The following is a 19,078-nucleotide window of genomic DNA, read 5'->3' on the forward strand; positions in this document are numbered from 1 at the left end:
TCAGAGGTGGGACTTGAATTCCAGGTCCTCCTGGATAATAAAGATAGAACTGATAAAAACAACTTGATTTAGACAGCATTACCCCACAACTTAAAGATATGACATACATAGTTTTAAAAGAAAACAAAATCAAAAGATATAAATCAGTACTTTTCTCTTCTCTCAACATATTGAGTTTGAAATACATATGAGACCACCATGTGAAGATGTTCAGCAAATAGTTTGTTATCTGGGATGAGAGGTCAAAAGAGAAATGATGGCTGCATATGTGAGTGTGGGAGTCATCTACGTAGACTTGATAATTGAACCCTTGGAAGTTGATGAGATACTGCAGAGCAAGTATAGGGAAATGAAAAGAGTCTAGGACAGAGACTTGGGATACACTCAGTCTTTGTGGATGGGAGAATGAAAATGAGAATAATCTGATCTACTGATGGAAGAACCAAGAAAGAGTAGTATCATAGAAGCCAAAGAATTACGGAGGAGTGAGTCAAGAGGTGGTATTGGAAACCAGGCCATAAGGGATTGAGAACAGAGTGAAACATAAGAATATGAAGGCAATGAGTATATATAAATAGCCCTTTCTAGGCATTTGACTGTGCAAGGGAGAAAAGCTATAATAATCTGATGGAACGGCAGAATCCAGTAAAAATTTTTAAAGGAGGGGGCAGCTAGATGGCGTAGTGGATAAAGCACTGGCCCTGGATTCAGGAGGACCTGAGTTCAAATCCAGCCTCAGACACTTGACACTTACTGGCTGTGTGACCCTGGGCAAGTCACTTAACCCTCATTGACCACCAAAAAAAGAAAAATTTTAAAGGAGAGATGAGATTCAAGCATGTTTGTAGACATCAAGGAAAGAACCATTGGGTAAAGAGAGATTATGAATGAGAGAAAGGGAATGTTTGCAGAGGTGAACTTCCAGAGGAAGTGGGAGGGGATGGGATTAATAGCATCAGTGAATGGGGTTGGCTTTGTCAAGAAGAAGGCCCATCTCTTCATCAGAGACTGGAGCAAAGGAGGAAATTACTAGGGAGTGAAAAAGTGAGATTTTGAGGTGTGAAGTAGAGAAGAAGAGGGGGTTTGAAGTGAATGCCCCTTATTTCTCCAATCTTAAGTGGAATGTAAGTAGAGGCACATAAGTTAGATGGGGGGGGATAACTTGATGCTATGGTTTTGATTAGCTGGACAAGCAGTATGGCAAGGGGGATTAAAAGGTGGCTGATCTCATATGGCGGACATAGCCAGTCACTAGGTCAAGACTAAAGGGGAAGGAAGGAAGGCCACAATGAGGATAATGGAACGGGAAAATATGGACAGTGGGTGGATGGATGGATGGATGGATGGATGGATGGATGGATGGATGGATGGATGGAGTAAGCATTTATAGGAGCTTACTTTGAGCTAGGCCCTTTGATAAGTACCAGGTATAGAAATATAAGCAGGTAAGCTAGTCTCAAAGAGAGAGTACATTATAGTAGGGGAGATACAGCACATAAATGAGAACTGGATAGAGAAGGTGGAATGGTAGAAGGGACAATGTAACTGGGGAGGAAGAGGAGGAAGAGTACAGAGATAACCCAGACATGAATGAGGGGAAACATGGCTGGTGTCCTTCTTAAAATGGTGATCCTGGGGAGGGAGGGCATCACTAGTCAGGAGAGATTGGAGGTTCCCATGAGGATGAAGAATAGGTTTAGGAGGGATGAAACAGAGAAGTTTAAGGATGCAGAGGTTATAGGTGCAGGGAAGAGATTTAGAATACTGGTTGGTTTAAGGATATAATTCTTCCTATGTCTAGCTGAAGTGAAGTAAAGATGGAGATCATGGGATTTTAGGAGCTTTATGATCTGAGAGTCCAGGGTATTCAAGGACATCAATGTTGAAGTCCCCAGATACAGGGGCAGTGACTAGGGTGGAGAGTTGAATTTTGAACCAGGGAACAAATTCTTTGTGAAAACAAAGAGAATGATCCAGATGTGAGCATATTACTGGTGCTAAGGAGTTGGATTAAGTAATTAAGATGGAGTGACCCTTTAAGGAAGAGAGGTTACTGACTAATGTTAGCAAAGGGATAATCTAGAAATGGAGTGAGGGGCAGGAAGTATTCCCTCAAGGAGCATTCATTCTAATGGGAAAAGGCAACACATAAAGGGAAGATGGAAAACAGAAGAAAGAGGAAACCCTTCTCCTTGCCCAGAGCTTGGACATATAAGGCATACCTAGTACTGGAAGAGGTGAGGTTCCTGAGAGAGCAGTTAAACAATAGAGTGGGGATTCTAGAGAGCAAGCCTTCACTCTTTTGGAGTAACATCTCCAGTTCCTTCAACCAGTCACAATATAACACAGTCTCTCATTTTTTTCATCTTGGTTACTCCTTTTTGAATGCACCACACTTTGAGTCCTTCCTAAAATATAGTACCAGAACATAGTACTCCAGATGAGCTCTTACCCGGGCAGAGTACAGTGAGAATATCAACTCATATTTCTGAAAGCCATGCCTTTCTTACTGCAATCCAATTAGATTTTTGACTATTGACTCACTGAGTTTGCAGCCCACTAAAACCCCTAGATTTTTTCCCCCCCACAGAAAGTGTTATCTAACCAAAACTCTGCCATCTTGGTCTGAGGAAGTAGATTTCTTAAACCCAGGTGTAGAACTGAGAGGTAGTTTGGCATAGTGGATAGAGTACTGTCCTTGGAGTCAGAAAGACCCGTTTCAAATCCTGCTTCTAACATTTACAAGCTGTGTGACTATGGATAAGTTACTTAACTTCTTTTTTTTTTTTTAATTTTAGTGAGGCAATTGGGGTTAAGTGACTTGCCCAGGGTCACACAGCTAGTAAGTGTTAAGTGTCTGAGGCTGGATTTGAACTCAGGTACTCCTGACTCCAGGGCCGGAGCTCTATCCACTGCTCCACCTAGCTGCCCCCAGTTACTTAACTTCTGAGCCTCTATTTCCTCATCTATAAAATGAGGAAGCTGAACCTTGGATGACCCTTAAGGAACCTTTCAACTCTGAATCTGATTCTATGAACTTTACTATTACTCCTATAAAATATTATCTTAGGGGCAACTAGGTGGCACAGTGGATAAAGCACCGGCCCTGGATTCAGGAAGATCTGAGTTCAGATCCGACCTCAGACAGTTGACACTTACTAGCTGTGTGACCCTGGGCAAGCCACTTAACCCTCATTGCCCTACAAAAACAACAAAACAAACAAACAAACAAAAATATTATCTCATTCTCTTCAGCCCAGTGTCCTATTTTGCTGATCTCTTTGGATCCTCTGCCACTGTCCTCCATTGTGTTAGCTATCCCAATTTCATTCCATCTGCAAATTTAATAAGTCAGTCTTCCGTGGTTTCATCCAAGTAATTGACAAAAGTTGGACAGTCAGTACAAGGCCAAGGTCAGATCTCTGGGACACTCCACTAGAGATTACCTTCTAAGTTTTGGCTTTCTTCAGAGGACACTTCATCCCTGACCACCCTCTCCACTGGGAGTCATTCCTTCTCTCGTGGCCCTGTCACACTTGTCCAGGAGTTAGGTATTCTTGTTCCTGCTCCCCTCTGTCTTTTCTGTTGCCATCTTTCAAAATCAACCTACCCAGTTCCTTGCTGTTGTTGCTTCATATCCCTCTTCATTTCTATTTACAGTTGGAGACTTTATTCCAGTTCATTAACTTCTTCAGTTCCCATTTTCATTCCACCTTGGTCACCAACAAGAGTGCCTCTCCCAGAGATTTCATGATTACTTATAATCATATCACTTCCATTGTTGATAATGCTAAAATTCACCTTTTTAAACATAATCTTCCCCTTGCCTCATTTCTGCTAAATCTACTCTTTATCTTCATAATTATCTCCAATCCTCTCTGTGGTCCCAGTCCATCATACTTACTCTGAGCTAGTCTTATATTTGATCACCCCAATTACATACTGTCTTCCGCCATTGAATCCTTTGTCCTGTTATTAATAACTTGTCAGTCTTTCACCCAGGGTCACCCCTACAACATACTTTCTCTGTTCCGACTTCTCCAATGTTGAATGTCAGTGGGAGAAGCCATGCAACCATCTTGACTATCAGTTTCCACAGAGGCTTTCACCTCTCTCTTTGAAGACCTCTATATCTTCCTTAGCTTCTTTCTCAGCAGATGAGCCGCCTCTTTTGCTTGAAACCTGTCACAGCTTCCTTATCTTTTTTTTTTCCATACCTCAAAAAAACAACAAAAAAACCCACTCCTGTACAGGTCCTCACGTCTTTTGCTCTAGACTTAGAGGAAGAAATGTCCTTTCTTGCCAAGGATAGTAGTTAATATGTCTATTTGTACCCGTGATATACCATTGCACCTAGGTGGTGCAACGGATAGTATGTTGGACCTGGAGTCAAGAAGATCTGAGTTAAAATTCTGCCGTAGACACTTATTAGCCGTGTGATCCTAGGCAAGTCACTGAACTTCTGTTTGCCTGTGTTTCATCATTATAAAATGAGGATAATAATAACACTTAACCTTCCAGGATTGTTGTGATGATCAAATAATGTTTAACACTTTGCAAACTTTAAATTGCTATATAGATGCTAACTACTACTACTTCTCCTGGCTCTTCCCCAAGCAGTCTTTCCCTCATTCTCTTCTTCAATTGTCCCTTTTCCCCATAGTCTTTAAAAATTCTTCACTTGACACTGCTAGATCTTTCTTCCCTTTTACCACCCAACTTCTAGAAAAACTTGTCCATCGGAATGTACCCCTCGAGGACAAGTATTGTTTTTGCCTTTCTTGGTATCTCCAGCGCTTAGTGGAATTTCTGATTCATAGTAAGGCCTTAATAATTGGGTCTTAACTAACCAACTGGCTTCTCTTCCTTACCTCCCCACTCACTTTCCAACTCTTTATACAGTCTCATGACCCTACATGGAATCCTTTCAACAAGGTTACTAGATTTCTCATAACTGCTAAATTCATTGGCTTTATCTCAAACCTACTTGACCTTTTTGTAGGTTTTCACATTTTGGATCCTCTCTCCTCGCCATACTTCTTTTCTATATATTCTCTTTCTTTGACTTCCATGATACTACTTTCTACTTATTCACTTCCTACCTAACCAACCATTTCTATTCATTCCTCAAAAGAATACTGACAGTCTAGAGCTATGGGCCAAATTTAGTAAGATAAAATTCAGTAGGAGTCACTTAAATGGTCTTGTACTTGGGTACAGCAAAATCAACTTCATAAGTGTTAGATGAGAGCGACAGGGTTAGATAGCAGTTCTGAAAAATATCAGGGAGTTGTAGTGGACTTGACAGCTCAGTAAGAGTTTGAAGTGTGATACAGCAACCATTGGCCACATTAAAAGGACTACAGCTTCCAGGCAGAAGGCAATGATGGCCAGACTATAATCTCTCCTTGTCATACCTCATCTGGAATACTGTATTCATTTCTGGGCTTTACAATTTAGGAAAGACATTGAGAAACTGGTGAGTATCCAGGAAAGATGTTCAGAATGGGAAGGGCCTTGAGTTGATGACATGTAAGTTGAAGGAACTGGACAGATTTAGCCTAGGGAAAAGAAGATCAGGGAAATATATGATAGCTCTCTTGAAAGGGTTGTCATGGGATCATGAGAGAAGGAATCAGATTTGTTCTGTTTGGCCCCAGGAGCCAGGGGTGGAAGTTGCAAAGAAGCAAATTTAGGCTTGATATTCAGAAAAACTTAGTAATGATTGGCACTGTCCAAAAGTGGAGTGACTAGCCTTGAACAGCAATGGGTTCCTCCAGCTTCGAAGTCATCAAGCAAAGGCTGGTCAATTGGTTTTTGTCCATGATACAGTGGAGATTCCTTCTGTGTATGGGGGAACTAGATGGCCTGAGTCAGAGGGAGAAGGTGACTGTCAGATGAGTTTGTGAAGAGAAGGGTAGATGAGAGACTTCATGAGAGAGGCGGCAGCTCTGGGCAGCTCTGGGTAGCTCTGGGAGTGTGAGGTTCCTCAAACTAATGAGAATTTCATTTCAATTCACGAGCATATATTAAGCATCTTTTATTTTTAAAAATAATATTTTATTTTGTTTTTCCCCAATTACATGTAAAGATAGTTTTCAACATTTATTTTGGTAAGATTTTGAGTTCCAAATTTTTTCTCTCCTTCCATTCCCTTCCCCTTCCCAAAGCCAGAAAACAATTTGATATAGGTTATAGAGTACAATCATGTTGAACATATTTTCACATTAGTCATGTTGTAAGAGAAGAATCAGAACAAAAGAGAAAAACCACAAGAAAGAAAAAACAAAAACCCAAAAAAGTGAAAATAGTATGCTTTGATCTGTATTCAGATTCCATAGTTCTTTCTCTGGGATGTAGAGAGCATTTTTCATCATGAGTCTTGTGGAACTGTCTTGAATCATTGTATTGCTGAGAATAGTTTTTAAGTCTCTCTCTGTTGATCATAACACGATGTTGCTATTACTGTGTACAATGTTCTCCTGGTTCTGTTCACTTCACTCAGAATCAGTTCATGTAACTCTTTCCAGGTTTTTCTGAAATCTACCTGCTCATCATTTCTTACAGCACAATAGTATTTCATTACATTCATATACCACAACTTGTTCAGCCATTCCACAAGTGATGGGAAACCCCCCAATTTCTAATTTTTTGCCACCACCAAAAGAGCAGCTATAAAATTTTTGTATATGTGAGTCCCTTTCCCTTTTTTATGATCTCTTTGGGATATAGACCTAGTAGTAGTATTGCTGGGTCAAAGGGTAAAGCATCTGCTATTTCGCAAAGCAAAATTGTTATTTGTCCTTCATTCTCAAAGAGGTGCAATGACATCAAGAGGGTCATGTCTTGACTTGCAAGTGGATTGGATTTAAATGAGACAGGGCTGTGCAAAGTCATCAGCCTTACTCTTCCAGAGTCATCAGAGTCCAGTGGCAAGACATAGATCAAGATGACTGGCAATGGCCTCAGATGTATTGGGAGACTTTTGCCTTTTTAAGCTAAGGTCTTTCCCAGTTCTTAGTTTGTCTGAGGGACCTGAGTTCAAGTCTTGCTTTTGGCAATTGTCTGTTAAACAAATTCCAGTAACAACAACAAATGGAGATATATCTGCAGTGCCACTTTGTCTCTCTACAAACAACAATTTATGACATATAAGAATAAATTGAAGGAACTAAATAGATTTAGTTTGGAGAAAAGGAGATTTGGGGGGAATATGTGATAGCTCTCTTCAGATATTTGAAGGGCTATCATGGGGAGAAGGGATTATACTTATTCTGTTTGGCCACAGGAAGGAGAAGATGCTCAAGAATTGAAATGAAATTCCCATTAGCTTGAGAAACCTCACGCTCCTGGAGCTCCCCAAAGCTGCTGCGTCTCTTATGAAACCTTTCTTCTATCCCTCCTTTCACACACTCATTTCATAGTCACCTTTTTCTTCTGACTCAGAATCACAGATTCTGAGAGTTGGCCATCTGGTCTACCCATATATATATATATATATATATATATATATATATATATATATATATATATATATATATATATATATATATAAAAGGAATCTCCACTGTAGCATACCCGAAAAGCTACAACCAGCATTTGTGTGAAGATATCTAAGTTGGAGAAACCTGTCACTGCTCAGGGCAAGTCATTCCACTTTTGGATAGAGTACATATGTCATGAATTTCCATGAATCTTCTTTTCTCCATGCTAAATCTGTTTGGTTCCTTTAACTTATGCTTACATGTCATAAACTTATTTATGGAGAGACAAGTTGGCATTGCAGATTGGCACCTTAGGGACAGGTTCCACCATTGATATATACTGACTGTTTGACCCTGAGAAAATTACTTAACACTAAGCTGTGGAACAATTTCCCATCTGCTTTTTTGTTTGTTTGTTTTTTTGTTTTTTTCCGGGGCAATGGGGGTTAAGTGACTTGCCCAGGTTCACACAGCTAGTAAGTGTCAAGTATCTGAAGCCACATTTGAACTCAGGTCTTCCCGAATCCAGGGCTGGTGCTTTATCCACTGCGCCACCTAGCTGTCCCCCCATCTGCTTTTTTAGCAGGCATTTAGCCATTGTGAAGTCCCTATACCAGTGAAATATCAGGTCTTACTACTCACCATTCCCTCTTCCCCCAAACATATACGGCAGTGCGCTAGGGATATAGATAAAATGAATTTTTAAAAGCCCCTGTTCTTAAGGAATTAACATTGTATTAACATTGTATTAGATATAATTTGAGGAGGCAGAGAACATTGACGGTGATGGGTCGGGAAAGGTGTTCTCTGGGAAGCAGTCCTTCAGTACCTCAGCTGACCCTCAAAGAAAGTTAAGGATTCTAGAATGAGCATTTTCCTGGCATGGTGGGCAGGGATGGGATAATCTGTACAAAGATTGCCATAGAGGGAGATAGAACTCCATCTATGGAAATGGAAGCTAATTTTGCTAGAACAGAGGTTAGATGGGGCGCAGGGGGGAGTGGGGGGGTATAATGTGAAATAATTCTGGAAAGGTGCTTGGACTCAGGTTGTAGAGGGCCTTAAATGTTACCCTCAGGACTTTTTCTTTTTTCCTAAAGATAATGGTGAGCTACTGGAAGATTCTGATGTGGGAGAAAATGGTCAGATCTGGGCTTTAGGAAGACTTTTTTATCTTAGACTCTCATTTTAAAAGAGAGAAGTGCCTAAAGTGTATTTGCTGTGTTCACAGAGGGACCTCTCGGGACACAAGAACATCGTTGGCTACATTGATTCTAGTATCAACAATGTGAGTAGTGGCGACGTATGGGAAGTTCTAATTCTCATGGATTTTTGTCGAGGTAAGTGTGTATACAAGGTGGACCCATGATGATTTCCATGGTATTTTGTTGGCCAAAGGCTTGCTGATACTTTACTTATTCAGCATAATTCTTTGCTAATCATGCTATTATCCCTGGGTTAAAGGTCAAATAGGGGACCTAGAAGGTCAGAAAATGACTCAGTTCTCAATTATACATGGTTTTGACAAACAAGAGTGACAAAGACAATAAAAAAATAATTTTGCGTGTGTGTGTGACAGAGAGAGGGAGCAAGCTGGAGGCAGTGTTGCATAGTAGAAAGATTGTTGGACTTAGAATTAGTAAAACTTGGTTTATATCTCTGCTGTCACCTAAACTCCATAAGCCTTAGTTTCCTCATCTGTAAAATGGTGTAACTATTACCTCTATTCTGTTTCACAGAGGTTGTTGTGAGAATTGAATGAGGTAATGCCTTTAAAGTGCTTTGTACATTTTCAGGTGCTACATAGACATCAGTTTTGATGATGATGATGTGACAATGATGGCTTGCCTTCTATCTGCCATGTATACTAATTAACAGAAAAGTCACTTTGCATGTTTTTACACAGATAGTGAGCAAAACTAGAATTCAACTTCGGTTTTGTGACTTCCAAGCTCAACATGCTTTCTGCTAGACCACACTGCTCAGGGCTACTCCCTCATGAGAAAATCAGATATTGATTTAGTATTTTATATTTGATTATATTCTATAATTTATTCTATTCTGTAATTGTCTAAGCCAGGTTTTTCTTTCTCTTGAGTTCAGAAGTTCATGAGTCTAGAAGTTCAGTTTTTTTCTCTGAGTTAAGATTAAAAGTTAAGCTTCCCTATAAGTCATTGTAACTGAAAGAAACTGTTACCTCTATACCACTAACTGCCCTTGTACAATTAGAAGAAATTTGTTATCCTTGGAGGGTGAAGGTGGATGCCATGAAGTCTGGTCTGCAACACTGACTGTCTTTCAAGAGAGTCTGATCTGTTATTGCTGTGATACTAACTAGCCATGCAGGTGACACCACCAATGAGCTTTCTTTCCATAGCAACAAGACGGAAGGAGGAACCCCACCTCCTGATCTTTTGGCTAACTGAGCAGCTGAAAAGACCCATTTTACTGGTAACTGCTAGTCTTGCCAATAAATTGAATGTGCTCAGGACTTTGTGCCTTAGTTTGCCTTAATTTCAATGGCAACACTAAGTCTTCTTTTTTGGGGGGGTGGGGCTGGGGTGGGGCATTGAGCATTAAGTGACTTGCCCAAGGTCGCATAGTTAGTATCAAGTGTCTGAGGTCAAATTTGAATTCAGGTCCTCTTGAATCCAGGGCTGGTGCTTAATCCAAGGCTGGTGCTTTATGCACTGCGCCACCTAGCTGCCCCCTAAATCTTCTTTACTAAGCCCTAATTGTATTCCATTCTGCAATGGGAGAGGGAATTCTTACTCTGAAAGTTCCTTACATTGAGAAATTATGGATCCTTTGCATGTTTGCAAGTCTGATCTGGGAAATTAGAATACTTCAGACTAAGTGATAAAGCCAGGAGGAGAAGAGGTAACTTAAGAAGAATTAGAAAAATGTTCAGGTGATTCATCCTTCCCTATCGTTTTTTATTTTGTTTTTTCTTTTTTTAAGTGAGGCAGTTGGGGTTAAGTGACTTGCCCAGGGTCACACAGCTAGTAAGTGTTAAGTGTCTGAGGCCGGATTTGAACTCAGGTACTCCTGACTCCAGGGCCGGTGCTCTATCCACTGCGCCACCTAGCTGCCCCTTTTTAAAAATTTTGTTTATTTTTTATTTTTTTACTTCCCTATGCTTTTAACTTTTTTTGTGTGTGTGTACCTCACTTTATTGGTGATGGAGATACTAACAGATATCAATAAAACTCCAACCTGGGAAGGATGGGCCAGAGAGCAGGTTATAGGAAATAATGAAAACATATCTTTTAATGCTTTTAAAAAAATGCTTTAATTTATAAAGTTCTTTCCTTATAATATCCCTCTGAGCTGGATAACCCATGCATTTTATCCCCATTTTGCAGAAGAGGTAACTGAGTCTCAGAGAGGTTAATTAACAGAGTCATGTAGCTAGTAACTGGCAGAATCAGGATTTAAACATGAGTCTTCTGCCTCCCAGCCCTGTGTTCCCCACTAAACCCCAGCTGCCACTCAGAATTATTTCAGTTCAGAAAGAAGACCTAAAATTTCTGTCCTTTTGAGTTCCTGCTGAGCTCTAGGCTATAATTTCCAGTAATTCTCTGTCCTGGCCCTCATTTTTATCTGTGACTTGGATGAAGATATAAATGGCAGGCTTATCAGGTTTGCAGATGACATAAAGCTGGGAGGGAGTGCCAGCTCTCTGGATGACAGAACCAAGATCCATAAATATCTTGATAGGATGAAACAATGGGTTGAATCAAGCCAAATAAAAATAAATAGGACTAAATGTAAAAATCCTTCATTTGGCTTCCAGGAATCAACTGTACGCATGTAGGTTGAAGGAAGATGTGGGCTAAGGATTTCAGGGCACTGTAAGCTCAGTGCGAATTTTCAGAGTAAGGTTGTTACTTCAAGAGCGGAAGTGATCTTGGGTTCTATTGAGTTATATTAATAAAATGACAATGTCCAGGAGAAAGAACGGGAAGGCCCACTGTACTGGGTCTCTGGTGCAGGTCAGATCACAGTCAGTTGGATTCAATGAATGTTTTTTAAGTCATGATAGAGAAGTCCAGAAACAGTAGAGCTGATAGGAAATGGGGGAGCAACTGAAGGGATCAGAGAGGGCTTCATATAGTAGGAGGCACCTGAACTAAGCCTTGAAGGAACCTAGCAATTATAAAAGATGAAGAAATTTGGAGGGTTCACTTAAGTTATTTCTATAGCATTTTAAGAGGATTAATAATATTGGCAGCAAAGATTGAGGGAATCAGGTACTTTATCATTTAGGCAGAGTGGGGGAAGAAAGCCTGTGTATACATTTTAGGGAAAAGTTTGAAAATTTCTCTCCCTTGTGTTTAAAAGCTTGGTGATGTTGTAGGTAAAGCTCTGGACCTGAAGCCAAGAAGACTTGGTTCAAATCTGGTCTCAGATAATTACTAGCTGTGTGACTTCCTGCCTCAGTTTCCTCATCTGTAAAATGGGGACAATAATAGCACCTATATCTCCTGGGATTATTTTGAGGGTAAAATGAGGTAATATTTGCTAACCTCAAAGTGCTCTGTAAATTTTAGCTATTATAATTATTATTATTTAAAAACTATCCTGGGGGGCAGCTAGATGGTGCAGTGGTTAAAGCACCGGCCCTGGACTCAGGAGTACCTGAGTTCAAATCCGGCCTCAGACACTTGACACTTACTAGCTGTGTGACCGTGGGCAAGTCACTTAACCCCAATTGCCTCACTAAAACAAAACAAAACAAAACAAAAAATATCCTGTCCCCCCCCCCCCCCCCCGGTCTATAAGAAGTCTAATACTTTACTGTAATCTCTCAGACTATCCATATAATAAATAACTCCCTTGATCTAATAGGAGTAGGAAACAAACATTTATTAAATCTATCTGCCAAGGACTACTAAGAACCTTGTAAATATTATCTCATTTGATCCTTACAACCCCAGGAGGTAGGTGCTGTTATTATCCCCATTAAAAAAATTTTTTTTTACAGTTGAGGAACCTGAAGCAGGCAGAGATTAAGTGAATTACCCAGGATCACACGGCTATTCTGAGGTAGAATTTGAACTCAGGTCCTCCTAAGTCCATGTTCAGCACTCTATAGGAACTGTGTGGTAGAGTGGACATTGTTGCTGGATTTGGAGTTAGAGGGATCTGGGTTCAAATCTTGGTTCTGCCAGTTTACTAGCCTAGGGCACATCACTTAACCTCTTTGTGCCTCAGTTTCCTTGTCTGTAAAATGAGAGGTTGAGTTAGTTGTCCTTAAAAGCCCTTTCCAGCTCATCATCATGCTATGATCTTTGATTGTTTTACCTGGAGAGCATCCTGACAGAAAAAAAAACACTTTGCAAAAGATAATAATACTAAAAGTAACCCTTATTGACATGGTGTGCCCTGTTTGACAGCCTTTTACATAGGTCATTGGTTGTTGTTCAATTGTTTCAGTGTTTTCTGATTCTTTTTTAACCCATTTTGGGTTTTCTTTAGCAAAGCTACTGGAGTAATTTTCCATTTCCTTCTCTAGCTCATTTTGTAGATGAGGAAACTGAGGTAAACAGGGTAAAGTGACTTACCTGGAATCATACAACTACTAAATGTTTCAGGCTAGAATTGAATTCATCAGAAAGATGACTTTTCTTGACTCCAGGCCTGGTACTCTAACTACTGCAGCATCTAGCTGCTCCCACCTAGGTCATACATGAGGATAACTGGCAGGAACTAAGGCTATTCAGTCTAGAAAAGAAAAAAACAATGACGGCTTGATCCCTGTCTTCAAGTATTTGTAGGGCTATCACTTGCAAGAAAGATTTGACCCAGGAGGGTAGAAGAAGTGGCAATGGATGGGAATTAGAGGGAGCCGCATTTTATTTCAGTAAGAAGCAAGACTTCCTAAGAGTTAGAACTATCTAGAAATTGAAAGCTAGCAAGTTCACTGTTATTCTAAAAGCCAAGGCTATATAACTGCTTCTGTAGGATGTTGTGGCAGGCATAAATGAAATCCATAGATAATCCTCAAAATTCATTTTTTGGTTTTTTGTTGTTGTTGTTTTTTTGTGAGGCAATTGGGGTTAAGTGACTTGCCCAAGGTCACACAGCTAGTAAGTGTTAAGTGTCTGAGGCCGGATTTGAACTCAGGTACTCCAGACTCCAGGTCTGGTGCTCTATCCACTGCACCACCTAGCCGCACCCCCTCAAAATTCATTTTAACCATGGAGATATGTTGGGGGCAGGGAATGAGCATTGAGTTGGAAATCACAGAACTTAGCTTTGAACTATGGTTCTACCTGGCGATATTTTGGGATCCTAATTCTGGCAAGCAGGGAGTTCGTACTCTTTTTTAGGTTTTTATATCTTTTGAATTGTTGGTATGTCTGCATCCAAATCATTGATCAAAATGGTAAATGGGATGACTCACCAGTTTTGTGACCTTGGACAACTTGCCCTTCTCTGGGTCTCAATTTCTTCTTCTATAATATGAAGTGGTTGGACAGATGGCCTTAAAGGCTCCTTCTTGCTCAAATCTCTCATCCTTTGATCCCCTGTCATCAGACCGTTTTTATTTTATTTTTTTTCAAAACCCATGGCTCGATTTGATGAATGTCGTCACTTTTTCCCTAATTCATTTTTGGTGGAGGAGAGTCAGTAAGCCCTGCATTGTCCAAAAGAGAGTCAGTGGGAGTAACTAGAGCTCTGGATAATCCCCAAATGATTATCTAGTATCAGAGAGACAGATTTTAGCTTAATATTAGGAAGAACTTTGGCATAAGTGGAGTTGTCTAAAAATGGAGACTGCCCTATTTATCATTGAATCATAGCCCGAGACTTGGAAGAGACCCCAGAGACTTTCTAGTCCAACCCCCTTATGTGATGGACATCTCTCTGTCACCGGAGGTGGTAGACCACCCGACAGGAATGTTGTACGGGGGACTTGTACATAGGAAGAAAGACTGGACTGGGTGGTGTCTGAGGCTGTTTCCAATTCTGAGATTCCACAATCAGTGTTCATAACATGGGTGATGTTGCCAACAAAGGGCTTAAACAGAGAGAGGGGATCCTGTCATGATGAGAATGAGAGTGCTCTTCCCTCCTAAGCCCAGGGGGATGAATAATTGAGGGGAGACTCCATTTAATATTCTTGTTGTTTAGAGGTTTTGATTTCCTGGTCTCCCCATTGTGAGCAGCCAGCTGCACAGTCTCCCCATGATGCTGCTGCCTTGCATTGCAATGACGATGTGCCACCTACACTTTTCAATGACAGATGCTTGAGAAATGAATCCATAATCATAGCCAATTCTCAATTATCTCCACCCGTGATGAGCAAAGACAATAGGGATAAACAAAACCCACAGATCCTTCTCAAACCTCATTTTAACCGTTGACTTCCACCACTTCCATCAGACGTTTTCCCCTCCTTGAGCTGTGTCTGAATTTGGCCATCGTCACCATCTCCTATCCCATTCCTTTTTGGTGAAGAGGATAATGAGCCTTGAAATGTTCAGAAGGCAGCCAGTGGGAATAACTAGGGGGTCTGGATAATCTAAAAATGAGAGACAGTTCCTGGGGAATCAAGGGCTCCAGCTGTGCCTCTGATGGCATATTTCATTTCCGTAGGGCAAACAGCTGGCGGTAAAGCCAAGGAGAACACGTGGTGTTCCTCGTGACATGCGGTGTTATAGGTTCATAGATTTAGAACTAGAAGGAGCCTATGAGGCTAATTGAACTCCCTCGTTTTATAGAGGAAGAGACCGAGGCCTAGGGAAATTGTGTTTTGCCTAAAGTAAGCAGCCAAGCAGGGATTGGAACCCAGATCTTTAAGCACAATCCTTTCACTGCAAATCTGGTATTTTTTAGGTTGTCAGTGTCTGTTTAAATGGGAAGGAGTCTTTTTTCTTTTTTCTTTTTGTTCATTTCAGAAGGCAGTGAGATGGAATAAGCATTGAACTGGGTGTCATAGATAGGGTGACTTTTCAAAAGCCCATAAGCCAGTCATTTGCTCTCTCTGGACCTCAAGGTTCTTTCTCTGTGAATTGAGGTGGTTGGGTTAGATGAAGTTCCTGTAAGGTCTGTTTCTGCTTGAAAATTCTGTGGCTCTAATTGCTGTCAACCTCCTCTCTTTTCTCTGCTAGGAGGTCAAGTAGTAAACTTGATGAACCAGCGTTTACAGACAGGCTTTACAGAGAATGAAGTGCTACAGATATTCTGTGACACTTGTGAAGCTGTCGCCCGCCTACACCAGTGCAAAACACCAATCATCCACCGGGATCTGAAGGTAAGAGGCCAGTCAAGCCACTGGCAAAGAATTACCAAACACTTAGCCCATATCTTTCACTGCCTTAGATGATTGGGGAGAAAGGGCAGAGGTGTATGATGCAATGTATGAAATTCAAGTAGAGAAAATAGACACACCCATACACACACACACACACACACACATGGAGTGTTGGAATTGGGGTTGGAGGACAAGAAATTACCCCAGTTCTACTTTTTACCTGGGCGTTCATGAGCAAGTCATTTCCCTTCTGAGCCTCTATGTCCTCATTTGTAAAGTGAGGAGAGAGGGAGGGTTGGATTAGATCATCTCTGCCAGCTCAAAATTGTTTGTCAGTCATTTCAGTCATGCTCTACTCTTCGTCACCCCATTGGTAGTTTTTTTTTGTTGTTGGGGGGGGGGTGTTTTATTTTTTTGTTTTGGGGTTTGTTTTTTTGCAAAGATAATAGTTTGCCATTTCCTTCTCCAACTCATTTTACAGATGAGGAAACTGAGGCAAACAGGGTTAAATGACTTGCCCAGAGACACACAGCTAAGAAGTATCTGGGAAAAAAAGGGGGGGCGTGGCTAGGTGGCACAGTGGATAAAGCACCGGCCCTGAGTTCAAATCCAACCTCAGACACTTGACACTTACTAGTTATGTGACCCTGGGCAAGTCACTTAACCCCCATTGCCCCACCAAAAAAAAAAAAAAGAAAAAGAAGTATTTGAACGCAGATCCTCCTGACTCCAGGCCTAGCACTTTATCCACTGTACCACCTACCAGCCCGTAGCTCTAAATGCTTCAATCCAATCGTCAAAACCAGGGGTGGGCAAACTATATCAACCTGGTTTTGTGTGGCTATGAATTAAGATTGTATTTTAAATTGTTTAAAACAAACAAAAAAAATCACCAAACATTTTTACAGTGCCCCAGCAAAAGAGAGAGAGAGAGAGAGAGAGAGAGAGAGAGAGAGAGAGAGAGAAATTAACATAATGTATTAATACATTGGAAAAGTCTGAAAATATGTGCTGCATACAATGCTAATATACCTCCCACCTCTGCAAAGGCATGGGGTGGGAGTGTCTTCTCATCCTTTCTTTCAAGCCATGCTTGTTCTTTATAATTTTACAATACTTTCACATCCTTCTCACTTATTTCCAGTGATGCCTGTCTGCAACCTTATCTTCTAGCCATTTTGTAAATGTTTTAAAGAATATCTGACATTAGTGAGTGGAAGGGAGGGGGATATTCAAGGAGAAAACAACCTTGACTCAAAAAAATACCTATAGTCAGAGATAAGGGCTCCCAGACTCAACAGTTTAACCTCTAAGGTGAGCCACAAGCCAATGGCATCCTCAGGTCAAATAACCTGACCAAAGGTAACTAATGTTATAGGTGACATCTTGGTCTTTCCTATGAGGAAGAGGCCCTGGGGCATCTGGGCATTCAAGAGGGTAATCAACCCCAGACAATAGTCATTCTTGTAAACAAAATGCTTCACATTTCAGCCCCACCTGCTTCCTATGCATGATCAATATTGACTCAGTGACCATGGTATACATGTCTTTTCACCTAATTTTTAACATGAATCCTCATGGGGGAATTTTTGAAAGCCTATACTTCAACATCTTCACCCCCTCAACCCCTTTATTTGACAGAGAAAAAAAAAGTCCAGGGAAAAGTTACGTAGAAGAACCTGGCCTTTTGTAGCCAAAAGAGTGAGGTCATTCAGAGTAGGCTCTTTGGGAGCTATACATCAATTCTAATAATGCTCGCAGGATAAAAACAATTTTGGACCCACTTCTCTTTGGGAACTGCCCTCTAAAGACTTGGTTACAAACTGCAGAGAATTGGTGTAAAGTCAAGTTTGGGGACTCTCCCTTCCTTTCTTTTTTTCTTTCTTTCTTTTTTTTTTTTTTTTTGCACAGGGCAGTGAGGGTTAAGTGACTTGCCCAGGGTCACACAGCTAGCTAAGTGTCAAGTATCTGAGGCCAGATTTGAACTCAGGTCCTCCTGAATCCAGGGTTGGTGCTTTATCCACTGTCCCACCTATCTGTCCCCAATTCTTCCTTTCTAAAGATGGAGTTCAGGGCTTAGCAATTCTCGCTCCCCAAGGCCAATCACATGGTATAGTAGACCAAGCACTGGTTGACTGTGAGAGGATCTGCTTTCAAATCCTGACTACACTAATGAGCACATTGTGTGACCTGGGCCAATTCACTTTACCTCTGGGTACCCTTGTTTCCTCCTGTGTACAAATAAGGGATTGGATAAGATGGCCTCTGTGATTCCTGCTTGATATAAAACTAAAAAGTGGGGGCAATAACCACACCAATCTTCCAGGGTTATTGTGAGGATCAGATGAGAAAACTTATAAAGCACTATGCCAACCTTAATTGTTATAAAAATGCTAGTTATTATTGTTATTATTCCCTAAAATTACCATGAAATAGCCAGGATAGCACAAAGTAGCCTATAATCAAGTGCTAAATACGTAATGATAATAGAAATAAGAAGATATTTCCATAATGCTTTAAGGTTTTTACAAAGCATTTTCATCATAAAAGGTCCAGCAAATAAAAAAAACCCAACAACCTGATAATTAGGGAGGTCACCTAAGTTGCCTGAGGCCACCTAAGTAATTAGTGTCAAAGTGAAGTTTTAAAGCCAGTTTCTCCAGATGCCACAGATCTTTCTCCTGAGCTACATTGCTTTTCACTCACAGAGAAGGTCAGAGAAGGAAAGGCTCATCAGAGGATAATAGGATCAGAGATTTAAAGCTTACAGTGCCTTAGAGTTCATCTTGTGCAACCCCTTCATTTCACAGATGAGGGAACTGAGACTGGGAAGAGATGGGTGACTTGGTAAAGTTTACATGGCCCTAGAATTCAAACCTATTTCCTTTAACTTCAGATCCAATACTGTTTCCACTCTACCGTGCTGCCATGGGTGAATGTGGACAGTCAAGGCTTTATGCTGTAGGTGAAACCTTAGCGATCCTTCAAGAAAAAAGAGAATTTGCAGCAAGGTTGTGCAAGGGATAGAGTGCTAGATTATATAGTCAGGAAGACTCACCTTCCTGAGTTCAAGTCTGCCTCAGACACTAGCTGTGTGACCCTGGGCATGTCACTTCACCCTGTTTGCCTTAGTTTCCTCATATGTCAAATGAGCTGGAGAAGGAAATGGCAAATCCCTCCAGTGTATTTGTCAAGAAGACCCCAAATGGGGTCATGGAGAATCAGACAGTATTGAAATGACTCAACGACAAACGAATAGATAGCACTTTACATATGTTAACTTGGTTCTCACAAAAAACCCTGAAACAATTGAACAGCAACAAGATTTTGT

General features: G+C 40.8%; 1 protein-coding gene across 5 annotated transcripts in view; it reads left to right on the forward strand.

Annotated features, from left to right (window-relative positions):
- Nucleotides 1-19,078, forward strand: part of AAK1 (AP2 associated kinase 1) — a 279,025-nt gene that overhangs the window by 116,582 nt on the left and 143,365 nt on the right. For all 5 annotated transcript variants that reach the window (XM_043983286.1, XM_043983287.1, XM_043983290.1 and 2 more), the window contains exons 4-5: nt 8,716-8,824; nt 15,605-15,747. In XM_043983286.1, coding sequence (XP_043839221.1) covers nt 8,716-8,824; nt 15,605-15,747 — 252 coding nt within the window. The remainder of the gene's footprint in view (nt 1-8,715; nt 8,825-15,604; nt 15,748-19,078) is intronic.

This window comes from Dromiciops gliroides, chromosome 2 (genome assembly GCF_019393635.1).
Source record: "Dromiciops gliroides isolate mDroGli1 chromosome 2, mDroGli1.pri, whole genome shotgun sequence".
Classification (NCBI taxonomy): domain Eukaryota; kingdom Metazoa; phylum Chordata; class Mammalia; order Microbiotheria; family Microbiotheriidae; genus Dromiciops; species Dromiciops gliroides.